At 38.6% G+C, this 15554-nt stretch overlaps 2 protein-coding genes across 21 annotated transcripts in view; one reads left to right on the forward strand and one right to left on the reverse strand.

The window, feature by feature from the left end:
- Positions 1–4599, forward strand: part of VASH2 (vasohibin 2) — a 39328-nt gene extending 34729 nt beyond the window's left edge. For all 10 annotated transcript variants that reach the window (XM_059145014.1, XM_059145016.1, XM_059145007.1 and 7 more), the window contains one exon: positions 1572–4599. In XM_059145014.1, coding sequence (XP_059000997.1) covers positions 1572–1641 — 70 coding nt within the window. In that variant the 3' untranslated portion in view covers positions 1642–4599. The remainder of the gene's footprint in view (positions 1–1571) is intronic.
- Positions 4600–4881: 282 nt separating this feature from the next.
- The window catches only part of ANGEL2 (angel homolog 2), a 34301-nt gene continuing 23628 nt past the window's right edge, over positions 4882–15554 (reverse strand). For all 11 annotated transcript variants that reach the window (XM_059145000.1, XM_059144999.1, XM_059145001.1 and 8 more), the window contains 5 exons: positions 13784–14205; positions 12547–12673; positions 12081–12138; positions 9126–9289; positions 4882–7332 (listed from right to left, as the gene is read on the reverse strand). In XM_059145000.1, the coding sequence (XP_059000983.1) occupies positions 7181–7332; positions 9126–9289; positions 12081–12138; positions 12547–12673; positions 13784–14205 (923 nt within the window). In that variant the 3' untranslated portion in view covers positions 4882–7180. The remainder of the gene's footprint in view (positions 7333–9125; positions 9290–12080; positions 12139–12546; positions 12674–13783; positions 14206–15554) is intronic.

Below are 15554 nucleotides of genomic sequence, written 5' to 3' on the forward strand. Positions count from 1 at the left end.
AATGGCTGATCTCTAGGGCATGTATGGCTGGAGGACACCATCAGCCCAAAGGTCGGAAGCCTTGAGCTCTCTGGTCCGGTGAGCAGGGGTTTTCATGCAAGGAAGTCCAGGGACTTCTATCCTCTGCCAGCCGTATTTGTCAGCATCATCTGGGCACCCTTGGACCACGACCAGAGACAGAAACGAGAGGCAGGATTCCTGATCAGTAAAGCAGGGCACGTGGTCACTCTGAGAAATCAGCTTCATGCAGCACAAAGATGGGTAGGTTCATAAGTTCCTTAGCAACGCCAAGGAACAAGTTAGGGAAGGTTTCTCGACCACTTCAAATCATCGGGTTCAGAGGGGATGTTCATAGGCTGTTGTGAGAAAGGGGGGAGGGGTGAAGAGGAAGGGAGTGAGGGGAGATGAAGGCAGGCAGAGGGACAGGATGCGAATATGTAGGGCAGTAGAACTTGTTGCCAAAATTTGAGCCTCGTGTCCTTAAGTGGCCCCTCGATATTAGCTATTGATTTCTGGCTCTGTCAACACCACATGAGTTGGAGCACTTTCCTGCCAGGGGAAAGCTATTGGCTATGAGGAAACCCTTCAGAGGATAAACCAAGAAACTGTTATATTTTCATTCTGGTCTCTTTTCTTCAAACACTTAAGGTTCATGGGTAGCCTAAAAGTATCTTCAGTCTTCTGATAAAAATGGCAACATGATAAACATGCAACTTTTGAATGTGAACTCCCTAGCCATACTGAACCTTCATTAGGTTTAGAAGCTCAGTTCTCTCTCAGCAGAGAAGGTAGGAGGCTAAGAAGTGGAAAAACTGTGAATGAAGTTGGGAGAACGCGTAGGCGTACTTTTATCTCGGGAAATCATTGAGGAAATGTCTTTAATGAAGACAGGTGATGTGCTTACTGATTTTCTTTTTCCAGCCTCAAGTACTTTCTGACATGATCTCACCTAAATGCTTATTCGAACTTGAGAAAATGTATTGAGGGAAAACAGAGGATTTGTCACAGAATGATTTTCCACACTGACATGCTTTTTCAGATGAGTTGGAAAGGATTTGCCCCGATTTTATGCACTGGGGCCTGGAAGAGTAATCCTCCATCAGAGAGAGCCGAGGACCTCTCTGTGCGAACCTGGCACCTGAGAGGTCTTGTAGTTGCTGGATTTCCCCCAGGGCGTAAGCATCAGGAAGCCCAGGTTTCAAGGACAGTCCGGCTGAGGTTTTTAGTTCTACTGGATTACAAGTGATTTGTTTTTAGATCCTTGCAAGGTTCACAGATACTGGGTTTCAGAACTTAGAGTGTGACCGAAGGCAGGCTTCGAGTTGGACAGACTCATCCGGCAACCTATCAGGTTTTTTTCAGCTCTACCTTGAAAAGCCTGTGAAAATGTTCTCTACATCCCATCAGAGTGGACTTGAGAACACAAGGTCAAGCTGGGAACCAAGCGTGGGGAGGGGTGGGGTGTGGCGGAGCGCGCTGGGGGCAAGCACTCAAAGTCAAGTTCTCCGAGTCAAATACTAAGTGATCTTTTTCTATCCCTTCCCTCTCCCCCACCTGCCTTTGACCCCTAGGCCCGCACTGCCTGAGAAGGTGGCTGACCTCAGCACGCTGAATGAGGTGGGCTACCAAATCCGAATTTAGGCAAGCCATATCAGCCAGCAAGAGGGCTTCCGTGGTGCTTCTCTCTGCACTTTACCCCAGCATTTCAGGAGGAACTGCAGCTATTTATTGAGAACCTGTGGATTTTATTTTTAAGGATTCACTTGGACATGGAATCGGAGTGGGTGGTAACAATTAACGTTGAAAGTCACGAAGGGGCCACCATGAAAAGGCTGAAGAAACCCCACTGGGGTTGGACTGTCCCCCTCACCACAGATAGAAAGGGTCATATGTAACTGTAGTTTTCTATCTTCCCATTGACCTACTTTTATTTACTTGCTTTTGGACATGATGCCTCCTCACCAGTAGTAAATGTTCCTGAAACCCTCTCTCCCACTTTTGATATAGTAAGGTAACTCAGCCAGTATTAATGTCTTTTTTCAGCAATAACAGAGGCAAGAATTGGTGGGATTTTTTTTTTTTTAAGCAGTCAATATTACCTCAGCATCTTGACATCAGATATGCAAATTTAATGGTGTTTTGTTTTTTTATATTCTATTTGTATTATTTCCCCAGTACTTCAGTGGGGATTTCCAGAAAGTTTGGAATTTTTTCCTGGTGCACACATATAATGGGATTAAGGTATTATACCAAGTGTTTTACTAAAAAGCACTGAAATTTTTCTGGCAATACGGGAAACTCTTTTCAGGACCTTGGAGTTACTTCTTAATCTTTCTTAAAGCATTCACTGACAGCGGTTTTTGTTTTTTCAAAACAAAAAGCACGATCCGAAGGTAGTCTGTGTTCTGTCACTAATATTTAAACTTTGCAAACTCCAGCAAAAAAAGCACAAGAGGTCACGGCACTGTGACACACATTTAGCAGTATTGCAAGGACCTCCAGCAACCACACACTCAGAAAGGCAGAGGCCAGGAGAGAATCGGCAGAGTCTTGAGAACCAGATAACCTTTCTGTTCACGTCCCATCCAGTTTTTAGACTCTTGAGTCAGGCGTTGGTTCGGAGGACTCACTGTTGTCAGGGAGGGGTCCTGATGTCTTATATTAAGACCAAAGGTGGCACATGTGGTCCCTTTCCAGGCCCTCTCTTTGAAGTACCACTTCATGACCTAGGAACTGGTATTGGAAAATGCGATGAATTAAGAGAAACAGAAACTTCTTTTAAATGGAAAAGTCTTCAGGTAGAGGGTTCTACCTTCGAGTGTGACGGAGTCCGTGAAGGACAGCGTGTCTGTATAACTTCGGACTGCGGGCCGCGGAGAGGAGCTCTACTCGTCAAGTGTGTACATTGTCACCATCAAGAGTGTGCTTCTGTTTCGTCTGTTGTAGCTCGGCGGCTGTGCCAACACAGGAGGCCAACTCGCAGATGTACATGAAGTCTGCTAGTCAACACAAGTGTTATTTCAGTTGCCAGGACTTCCTCTCTGGCTTTCTTTGCCTGAAGGTGATTTTAGAATGGGGAGTAGAAAAATAATCTGCTCACTGAGATTCTGTACCATTAAAACCACTGAAGGTGACCTCATCCCTCGGCCATGTGCACGTGGGCTCCCTTTATGTTAAAACTCAGTGGCATTAATGGAAAGTGATTATTTTCTTGAAAAAGAAGGAAGTTTAGCGTCCTTTACGTGAAAAGGACCAAGTAAGTGGACATCTCAATTACATTAAAATAGAGAAGTTAAAAATTCTGAACTAAAATCACTCTAAGAATAGTGTCAGTTTGAGTTAAGATGAGCTATCTTTGTATCTCTTCATAAGGCAAACTCATTTGCAGCCTCATGACCACGTCTACTGAAATATTTGAGTTGTTCTGAAACAATACTGACTTAGCTCTCTCTGTGAAAAATAAGATATGTGTATCTTATGTTTGCCAATCTGAAATTTTATTATCACTAATAGTACACCATTTATACCACGGTGATCTTTCTAAGAGCTTAGACTAGGATTTTCCAAGTTTTACTTAAGTACTGTCCCATCCAAAATACAGAATGTCATCAGCTGCAGAGCCCCTTTTTTTCCCCACAAAAAAGGGTAAAGAATAGGAACACAAACTATTCTAAGACGCTGATGTACAAGCCTTAAAACCACCGCTGGTTTGGTGATTCAATTAGTAACCTGATTTCCACTCCCTTCTCGATGGTAAGATTCAGTCCCCCAGAGCCAGGGTTAGTCACAGAAACATGAAAAGTAATTTAAAATGCTCTTAGTTTTCATTCTAGCTTTACTGCCTGTGGAATTATGTTGATTTCTAAAAGATCTGAGAAAGGTACCAGACTCTTCCATTCTAGCGCAGGTATTTGATTAAGATGATATTTAGGCAGAAACAAAACAAAAAATGACATGATTTATTCCCCCCAAAATTAATTTAAAAACTGGCTATTATTCAAAAAATAAAAGATAAAACTATGAGATGATTTGAATCTAGTTTTTAAAGTTATTAGTGCAAGAGAAATTTTATGCTTAAGCCATTATGGGGATATATGCAAAGTTTAAATGGATGACAGAAATCTTGATTTCAGACTCCATGTGCTGTTTTGAGTACACTTTATTTCAGAAAGTGATATCTAGTATTTTCTATACACTTTGAAATCATGAACATTTCACTTTTTCTAAGTCAATTATTTCATAAGGATTTTATTAATAGATATTGGTAAATAGAACTTTGGAAATCTTAATTCTGTATTCTTACTATACCCAAGGCTTTTGTAAGCTATAGTTTTATGTACAACCTTGTACAGTTTTTTTGACACACAATTCAGAATCTTGTTTATTCTCTTGGACTTTGTTCTGGCCAATACATTTTTTTTAAACCTTTAAGGAAAACTGTGATTGTTTTAGTGGGTATTTTTCTAAGTAAAGGAAAAGTTGTATAATGGTATTTTAGAGAATGCCAGATAAGTGCATGTTTCAAGTTAATGTTTTTCTCATCACTTGTATGTTTATACACAGCATGGGACTTTAATAAAAACCATCCTGGAAACTTAAGGATTGTTTTTCTTCCAAAAATGTATGTAAGAGGGTGTGATTTATTTTTTTCTTGTCCTTTTACTTGTCCTAGTAAACTCATTTATCACTCCCTCACCCTTATCTTCTTCCACAATTTTCAGACCCTGTATTCAACACTATTCTGTTTTGCCACATCTGAATTCACTTACATGTTAGCATCACTCTAAGTAATACAGGTTGTAGGGTAATGAAATAGTTTAGAAGGAACAACAGCCCAGTGGACACACTTAGCACACCTACCACAAAACCTCCAGGCACAGATACACTAGAGTAATAATTTATTATTTGATTCATAGAGATGAAGTGCAAATGACTTCTGTTTCCCCAAATCCTTGAATTCTCTGGATCTCTAACTTGGTTTTTTAGGAAAGCAAAGGGTTAAAAGCCAACAGTTGTTAAATTCCAAAAAAAAAAAAAAAAAAAGACAAGATTTCAAACATGCATATTATCTTGATATCAAAAGGTATCGGAAAACCAACATTTCTTACTCCACAGTATCTCTTTCCATTTTAAAACTTGGCCAGTACAGCACTTCCGCCTGGGGGTGATTTGGCTTAAGCGATTAACCAGATTTAAATGCTTTTTGGCAGGTAAATACAAGGCTCCAACAGAATCACCAATTCTGACCAAAAAAAGTAAAGACAAGTGGACAGTTCATTTTAGCAGAGCTTCAAAAACCTGTCAGAAGGTTGCACTGACCCTTTGGCCTCCAGTTCACAAAATACTACGTCCTATATGCTCAAGTGGAAAGCATTTTTATGGATTTATTCTACAAAGTGAAGCACATGAGAAGGGCCTAAAATTAATATATTGATCAGGACATAAAAAATTAAATTTTCACAGAGGTTTTCAGAGATGTTAGTTTAGCAACAATGACCTATACACAAAGTTATCTGTTAATAAACTCACAGAACACAAAGGAGTAATTAATGCATTTTCATTTTTCTTCCCCCAATATTAAAAGGGATTAATCATACTATTATTTGATGAGGACAATATCTGTTAATTAGAGCACACAATATTCTGCAAACTGTTACTAGAAAACGTGGAAAGTCTTAGAACTACAGTTAATACTGTAAGTAAAAACCCAAAAAAGTGAGAAATTAAACATTTAAAAATACTTATCATTTTTCATAGGTAAATCCTCATAACCTACACGCCTTGTTCAGGTAGTCATTTGATTTCTTTTCTCAAAAAATAACTGTAGTAAATATACTTTAGTACAAAAATCTTTAAAGTCCAGGACCCGGAGTAAATACTGCTTTCTAATTTCAGGAAAGGCATTCTATGAAGAACACCCATTGTAAAAACTTCTATAATTCAGTATAATTGAATATAAAATTACTACTTAGTAAAAATGTGCATAATTTTTTTATCCTATTGTCTAAAAATGAGGACACATTAACTTTTTTGTTTTAAAATGTTTGATCCAAACACAGAGCGCCAACTGTGGGACTCACTAGACCTGCTCTTGACCACTTTATAAAAAAATGTCAGCACCACGTCACACTGCTGCCTCATTAGGAAAGAAAAAAACAAAGGAACATCTTAGAAACAATACCACTAAGACAGTTAAAATTACTAGTTAGGAGTATTAGGTCTCCAAGTTGGTATCTCCCCACTAGTTCTATGGGCTTCCTAAATATCTGAGCAAAACCAAAAGAATCTTATAGCTGCCACTTTGTTCTAAAGACAAGTTTCCTAATAAAATAAATTTCCACAGAACTGGTTCAGAAAAATAAAGTTTCTCCTCCAACCCGGGAATCTCTTCTTGAAACTGAAGAGAAAAAAATAAAAAACCAAAACCCCCCACAAACTGCTAGGCAAACAAAGGCATTCTAACCCAGTCTCTGCCTCTCTCAGGCATGCTGGAATGGTCTGCCTGTCACAGGACGGAAAGAGGGCGTCTGTAAAGCACTTCAACTCTTAGTTACAGTGACCTACAACTCCCAACAAAATGCAGACATCGTCCACGGCTCAGGAGAGGAGTAAAGACGGATTAAGCAATCTGTACAATTCTAAGAAGCATTATCAAGCCCCCTCAAAACCAAACTAAAATGGCTGGTTGGACACTTGTGAGCGATTTCTGAGATAAACTAATTAGGACTCAACAAACAGATGGTCCTCACAATGAAATCAGGCCTTCTGGAAGGGAAACGAGTTGTGGTTTGCAGGAACTCAAAGATACTTTGGATCCACCATAAAGCTTGCCAAAAACATCAACTGAAATTCTTTACTAACTAAAGAGGATGCACTATGTTTAAAAATCACTGTCAACTTTACTGAGATTTAGAATAAAAAATATTTACAACTCTTTTACAATAAGGAGTAAACGTTTAGATCTCACTTGTCAGGAAAATATTTTTTCGGTATTACAAAGAAAATTGTTGTAAACTTGTTTCTTCTGATATCTGTTTCAAGCATTTAACACGACCTCTTCAGAAACTCCACGGCATAAAAATAAACATGCAAACTCTCAAGAAATATTTTACATTTTTTGAAAAAGAATATAAATCGAAAAGTATATATATATATGTATGTATATATAATCAAAGAAGAGTCACAGCTCAAGTCTGAACTTAGCCAATAAAGGTAGATGATCTGAAGAATTATTTTCATTTGGAAGTCCATTAACAGTCCATAAGTCTTGTTCCGTAAGGAGTGATAGTCTGGCCAGAAGTTTCAAGCCACCAACCAGAGCAACCTCAGCTCCTACATTAAGGAAACACATGTTTAGAGAAACTGTGTCAATAGGTCATTGTAAATTAATCATACAAGTTCTTCTTTAAACGATGATACAGAACTTCAGAACCTTCTGGAGTCTAATGGGAAACAGCTTTTAGAATATGATTACATTTCATATTGAGTTATAAGCTAATTATAGTTCTTAGGCACAGCAGTTTCAGATGTTTGGTTTTTTTCCCTGGTTCAAATTTGTTTTGAGTTCTGCAAATAATCTTTAGAAGAAAATATCAGTGCAACACATAAGTACGTTAAAGGTAATCTGAAGGGCACCTGGGTGGCTCAGTTCAGTTAAGCATCTGACTTCGGCTTAGGTCATGATCTCAGGGTGGAGAACGAAACCCCTACCGGGGTTCCACTCTCAGCAGGGAGCTTGCTTGTCCCTCTTCCTCTCCCTCTGCCCCAACTTGTGCATGCTCTCTGTGCTGAATAAAATCCTTAAAAAATAATAAAAATTTAAAAATGAAGTAATTTTGAGGGGCGCCTGGACAATCCGGTCAGTTAAGCCTCCAACTCTTGGTTTTGGCTCAGGTGATGGTGTCAGAATTGTGGGGTCAGCTCCACGATGGGATCCAAGCTCAATGCAGAGTCTGGTTAGGATCCCTCTCTCTCTCTCTCTCTGCCACTCCCACTTCCCCCCATGCTCACACACATGCTCTCTCGCTCTCTCTAAAAGAAATAAATCTTAAAAAAAAAAAAAAAAGTAATGTGAGATTGATGACTACATAAGAAATTAATCAACTATCCCATAGCTGTATAAACCAGACACACCCAGCGACAGCTGAGTAGGAAGTTTATAGGGTGCCTGGAGATTAAATTAGTATACACTGGTTTATGAGTCAGGGCCCACAGTAGAGTCAGAGGACCATCTGATATGCCGGTCCGTGGCACACTACTGCCACCTAGTGAACACTTGGAGCATGACAACTCCCAGACCCCGACTACAAATTCAAAGCAGCAAGCCTATTTCATAGACTTGATCTTAGTTGGGGAGGAGTAAGCCATCCAGAGTATTACTAATACAGGTTATCCTCAGTAGGAAGGAGAAAACAAGCAGAAGAAAAAAGGAGAAAAGAAAAGTAGCACAAAAAAAGGGAAAAGGGAAATCAGAAAAGACAGAACAGCTGCCCACATTTTAGACTTGTGAAGTTTTCTGAATGATATTCTCTGACTTCTAGTCATTTTAAACTGCATTCTGTTCTCCACATTAAGTCCTTTGGTTAATATTTAAAACCTTACTTTCACTGACTCGTACAAGGAAAACTGTCTTAATCACCTCTGCTTTTTGAAATCACATATTCATATAATGGACTTCTCTTTCCAGAAAGATCCAGAGTCAACATGACACAACGGTCCATTGCTGGCAATACAACAAGGTCCTCCCATGAAGGCAGTATGCGTTAGTAAAATTTAAGTACAAAACTACCTGATGTTGCTGTCACACATACACAAAAAGAAACCCAGTAAATTTACGGCAAGTAAAACTAAAGGGCAATACGAGAGGCTCGTAACTGGGAAGCTGACTGGCACTGGAAGGAGGAGCTAAGGATGTAATTCTTAGGCGATAATTTGCTTTGAGGTCCTTCACTGCTTCCATGTTTTACAGGTGATTAACTGATTTACTCAAATACATTACCAAAAAAATTTTTTTAACTTTTAAATTTAGAACGTCACCTAGATGTTTAGCTAACTTTCTCAAACTCAGCCCGAGGTTGGAGTTACTCTCTTCTCAAGCACAGTGCAAGATTACATGTATTCTTTACCTGGCTGCCTGGCAACATCTTCCTTTTCAGCAGAATAGAAAATATAATCCACAGTTATGGCACTTCGGGAATGACAAGTGGTCACTTCTGGAATTCCAGTGTCAGGAAAATAATGTGAATAAACAGATGACAAGCTGAAATGGTGCCGTAAATTTGAAGATAATCTAAATTGAAAAGAAAAATTGCTTAGCATCCATCAAGTTTTTCTTGATTTTTAGACTCCTTCCTGTTTAAAGCACTTTCTCATTCAATTTCCAGACAAAGCCTAACATTCAGACAAGCGTTATTTAGACAGACCACACCACAATCTGGCATTCTGTTCATTCATGTGGTGATACTCAAAACCCATTATCAAGGCTGTGATACGTGGGGTAAAAACTTAATTATTTACATATTAATGTGATTTATTATTAATTAAAACATATTTGAAAGGGGCGACTGGGTGGCTCAGTGGGTTAAAGCTTTTGCCTTTGGCTCAGGTCATGATCCCAAGGTTCTAGGATCGAGCCCCGCATCGGGCTCTCTGCTCCACAGAGACCCTGCTTCCTCCTAGCTCTCTGACTGTCTCCCTGCCTACTTGTGATCTCTGTCAAATAAATAAATAAAATCTTAAAAAAAAAAATACTTGAGAGCCTATATTTCCTAATATGCACTCTAAAACAATTTATAAGTTATTTGTTGTATTTTTAAGAAAAAAGGTGGTCTTTATGAATATAACTTATAAATAATATAAATAAATAAATGTATAAATAAATAAAGAACCCATCAGACTTTTGATGTCAGACTGGCTATATTTTTCTATGATTATTCTTGCTATGACATATCAGATAATCTTGTACTACATCCTAAACCAGCTTCTATAATGGTTTCTAGTTATGTCACGTTACAAATACATGTGCTGTAATGAAGAATTTAAAATCATTTCCGATAAATACATCTTAAAAGTTTAAAGATCTTTTATATTGTGAAAAAAATATTTTTAAACTTTTAAAAATTCAACATTTAACTAATACCTACTAAGTTTCAGGCACTATCTTAGGGGCTTAAGATACACATATAAAGACAGTTTTTAAAGAGCTCAATGTCAAAGAACAAAGGTTATTCTTTCCAAATAACCTAAATTTCCAGTTTTAGCAATGTTTTATGTCTCAGGATTTATATTTACAATATTATTAAATGTAAAGTAGGTTTTTCTCAAACTGTTCTCTTACTGTCAATTTTTTGGTTTACAGATAATAAGCTCTGTGTATAAGCACATTACATGTATATATAGATACTTAAAAGTATCTTATACCTCATTTTGTTATAAAAAGATTTTAGAATTAGTCAAAACCAAGTATTTGTTAGATTTGTCTTTTTATTCATCTTACTCAAGGAGGGCGCCTGGCCGGCTCAGTTAAGCAACTGCCTTTCAGGTCAGGTCATGATCTCAGGGTCCTGGGATGAAGCCCTGCATAACAGGCTCCCTGCTCAGCAGAGTTGGCTCCTCCCTCTCCCTCTGCTCCTTCCCACTGCTCGTGCTCTCTTTCTCTCTCTCACATATGCTCTCTCTCTCAAATAAATAAAATCTTTTTTAAAAAATCTTAGGGGGATGCCTGGGTGGCTCAGTGGGTTAAGCCTCTGCGTTCGGCTCAGGTCATGATCTCAGGGTCCTGGGATCGAGCCCTGCCCTGGGCTCTCTGCTCAGCAGGGAGCCTGCCATCCCCACCCCCTCTCTGCCTGCCTCTCTGCCTTCTTGTGATCTCTTTGTCAAATAAATAAATAAAATTTTTAAAAATCTTAGGGAAGTTTTTACTGTATTTGAAAGGTTTAATCATGAAGTTTTAAATATTCTTTTTTAAAATATCCAAAAACTGTTGCTTCCTATCTTACTAGGTTTTTACATGAGATAATATTTTCTCAACACATAGTATACAAAATAAAAACAAGACTGAGAAGCAGATAAAATGAATAAGAGGGGATTCTAATTGGTCCCTAAATGCAAATGTTAAAACAAAAATTAAAATTAATAAAAGAGCCACAATATAAAATCAAAACATTTTAAGAATTTCCCAAAGAGACAAGATTTAAATCTCTATCCTGCTCTATTCACATACATCTATTTCTCAACCATAACCCCAAATATTCATGCTTCTTTACTAATAATAAGGAATCCAGGCATCTCCACCCTTCGACCTTTGGTAACTTTTCCCTGTAGTTCAACAGTTATAAATACTTATGTAAACTATATAATTTAAATATAAATATTCATACTGGCATATTCTTTTTTGGATCAATTCTCCTGCAGATTATTTTGAGACGTAGTAAGTCAAAGGAGGCAAAGCATCCTCTTGAAATCTGAAAGGTATTTTCCTGTGATCCTGACCTTTGTTTAAATATGTAATAGCAGGGGCACCTGGGTGGCTCAGTGGGTTAAAGCCTCTGACTTCAGCTCAGGTCATGATCCCAGGGTCCTGGGATCAAGCCCCACATTGGGCTCTCTGCTCAGCAGGGAGCCTGCTTCCCCCTCTATCTGCCTGCCTCTCTGCCTACTTGTGATCTCTATCTGTCAAATAAATAAATAAGATCTTTAAAAAAAAAATATGTAATAGCAATGTATTTCACAGAACTAGCTCGTCCAGGTCCACGGACAGGCTCTTTGCTATAAATAACACTGCTTAAGCCCTTACTATGAACCGAACACCAAGCTTTTCATGCTTTGTCACATGCAGTCCTCCCAAGTACCCGAAGTATAGACAAGGAAACTAAATCTCAGAAATGTTAAGCTTCTTGCTCAGAATCACACATGTAAAATGTAGCACAGTTAGGAACTCAGGTCTGTTTGACTGAGGAGCCAGCATTCTTCACCAGCATGGAAAAACATCCTTTTCATTTTTTATCTAAGTGGTTTTTGAGAAATAATTTTTTTAGCCAACTTAAGTCAGTAAATGTCTACTGTTATTTCCCAGAACTCACTTTTCAGCTGTCACTAGGACCTCTGTTTTGTCCAGCTCTGTCTGTGTCAGATCACTGTCTATAAGAAGAAAGAGAAATACATTAAACTTTCAATATATTGTTCTGTTCTAGTTTTCCATAGAATAGTCCTCTTACTCTAGGAATGATATTCAAGACATGTTTAGTTTAGATAGATGCCTAGTTAAATGCTCCATCAGGGAACCTTTATGTTTTGATGGTCTCCATAATTAGCAAAACTGAAATGCAAACATTCCAAAGCAACATGCAAGTAATTCATGCAGATAATTTTGGAAGGTCAACTTAAGAATGGTAAATTTAGAGTTCATTAAGAAAAGGACTAAGAAAGTAAGTATAATGTTTTTTATAATTCATCCCTGAGATGTTATCCCTTGAAAAATTTAGTTTTATGTCTTCAAAGGGAACACTATTATCAAGGAGACTGCCAAAATGTACTACGAACACTTACCTGTCTTTTCTACTTTTGGTAACTGCTGTACCTCATACACACAGTTCTGTGAGATACCTAGGTTTGGGGGCCAAATGGGAATAGATAAAATTCTTTGTCCCCGTGAAGATTGTTCCTGGCCAGATACCTAAACAAAATTTCAACAGGTACCTTAAGTGAATAGATTTTAAATAGTTTCTGTATTGAAAATTTTATGTCTTAAATAAGAGGAAATCCAAGAATGGCACTACCCATTATTCATCATAGTAAGTGATTATCTGTGCTTATGAAATCTTGTTCAAATACAATTCAGAAAGCAGTTATTATTGACATAAAAATGGCAATATTGGGGCGCCTGGGTGGCTCAGTGGGTTAAGGCCTCTGCCTTCGGCTCAGGTCATGATCCCAGGGTCCTGGGATCGAGCCCCGCATTGGGCTCTCTGCTCCTTGGAGAGCCTGCTTCCTCCTGTCTCTCTGCCTGTCTCTCTGCCTACTTGTCATCTCTATCAAATAAATAAATAAAATCTTTAAAAAAAAAAATGGCAATATTTTCCTTTCCTGTCACTCCAATTGGGACATCTATATGATCTATAACTTTAGACTAATACTGCCCTTCCTGTCTTTCAATTAGATTAATATAAAATCTTACATATTTTATATAACTATTATTTAAAATACTAAGGGAGATCAACTCTTACAAAATTTTAGAACTATCACTCAAACCTCAATGGTGGAGAGTTTATTTTGGTTAAAATCCTGAAGATCGAATGATGTGAAGTAAGCAACAGAAAGCACAATGAAGATAAAACATGGGATATAGTCAGCTAAGAAATTGAAATATTTAACATTATGAAAAGGAAAATGTACATAGTAAAGAAATACTAAATTACTATTTTGCCAACTATATTGCCCACATCCAGCATTCAAAATTCTATTACATGTCCCCTTATGAGTAGTTCCTTATTTACAAAGTATTAATGTCTATCAATGCTTTTATTTTTCTTCTTCTCCCGCACTTTGGATTTTTTGCTACCTGCCAACTCCTCTAAGCAGAATGCTGCCATAAATAGATGGAAAAGATGAAGTTCAACCAACTGAGCATCATTACTTATTAGTAGTTGGGGAACATCATCATAGCTTGGTAAAGCAAGGGTACTGGGAACCCAAGGTTTTCAAACAGCCAGTGATGACTATCCCCGCACTACGATGAACAGAGAGACTAAGTCTGCCTTCTAATAATGACAAAGCAAGCACTTACCTTGCCAATGGCAAGTCCTTCATAATTCAATTTTCCTTCCTTTATAAAACTATAGAGCGGAGAACCAGGAACAGAATTAAAGTCACCACACATAACGATAGGGCAGAAGCTGCCATCTTTCTGATGGGCAACACTGGAAATCTCTGCCAGAAGCATTGCCAATTGGGTCAGCTTAATATCACCTCGCCTTGGGTTATACAACAGATGTGTGTTAGCTACACAGATCACAGGAGAGGCAGCATTCGGAATTTTGGGCTGCAAAAGTAACACTAATCCAACATTGTCTCTATCCAACAGAGGAACATCACGGCGGTAGAATTCCACTGGGTTCACTGATAAGAGTGAAAACTTGGAATGTTTAAAGCAGATGGCACAGCCATCAGGTTTCCTTCCTGTCCGCATCTTGTATTCACAGTGATAACCTACAAGGAAGAAAGAAATTTAACACAGGGTCTGCCATATAAGCCTATAAGGCAAAACATAACTCTCCTAATACCTCTGAACAATATTTATCAAAGTGTCTTCTCCCAAGCATTAATAACGTAGGATGTTAAGTTTGAGATGCGGTCTAGGTCCTAAGACTGGGACTGGGTCTCTCTACTGGCCGACTCCAGTCTTTTTTTTTTTTTTAAAGATTTTATTTATTTATTTGACAGAGAGAAATCACAAGTAGACGGAGAGGCAGGCAGAGAGAGAGGAGGAAGCAGGCTCCCTGCTGAGCAGAGAGCCCGATGCGGGACTCGATCCCAGGACCCTGAGATCATGACCTGAGCCGAAGGCAGCGGCTTAACCCACTGAGCCACCCAGGCGCCCCCGACTCCAGTCTTAAATATGCTAACGTGCGTGACCATGCTCTCCTTCCCATCCTGGTCAAAGTCAAGACGAAGACAATGAGGCCTTATAATCATCTACACTGCCCATCTACACTGCCCAGCCCCCCGACAGCCCATCTCTGACCTTTCTGCCTCTGACTCTTCCCCACTTGCTCAACTCCCCACACATCTCACCACCTGCCTTCAGGCACTTCTATCTCAGGGTCTCTACTTTGCTATTTCCATAGTCTGGAAGGACAGAGACTTATCTATGTGGCTCACTGCTAGATCACCGCAGCCTACAACAGTACACAGGATATAGCAGGCGTTCAAAAAATATTTGCGAAGAATGAATGCAAAGTAGGCAGCATTTCTTAAATAGATGAACTGTTTCTCGAAGTGTTCATTCATCAAACAGGTTTTTAGCTTCTACTTGTTTGTTACTGGTAGACACTGATGTTATAATGATGAACCAGAGACAATGGTCCCTGATAAGGAACTCGGAAACTTGGGGGTCTAGTGGTGGGTAGAGCAACTCCTGGAAAGAAATCTATTAGGAGATTCTTACATACTTTTCTGTTTGAATTAAAATTATCTATCAAGAGGTGCCTGGGTGGTACAATCAGTTAGCATGTGACCGTTGGTTTTGGCTCATGTCGTGATCTCAGGATTGTGGGATCAAGCCCCATAGCAGGCTCAGTGTGGAACCTGCATAAGAGTCTCTCTCCCTCTGCCCCTCACCCCCAAAAGAAATAAATATTTAAAAAATTAAAAAAAAATTATGTATCAATCCAAAAATTCCCACTTAAAATACATCAATCTTTTCCTGACCTTTTGAAATGGGTACTAAGTTTTTTCAAAATTAAGACTTTCTTCTTTGCCTAAATACACCATACATCATTGTTAGCATGTTATACTTTAACAACACACAAATCTTTCAAAGTAAATCTGGCTAAAAT

This window comes from Mustela lutreola, chromosome 14, assembly GCF_030435805.1.
Source record: "Mustela lutreola isolate mMusLut2 chromosome 14, mMusLut2.pri, whole genome shotgun sequence".
NCBI lineage: Eukaryota > Metazoa > Chordata > Mammalia > Carnivora > Mustelidae > Mustela > Mustela lutreola.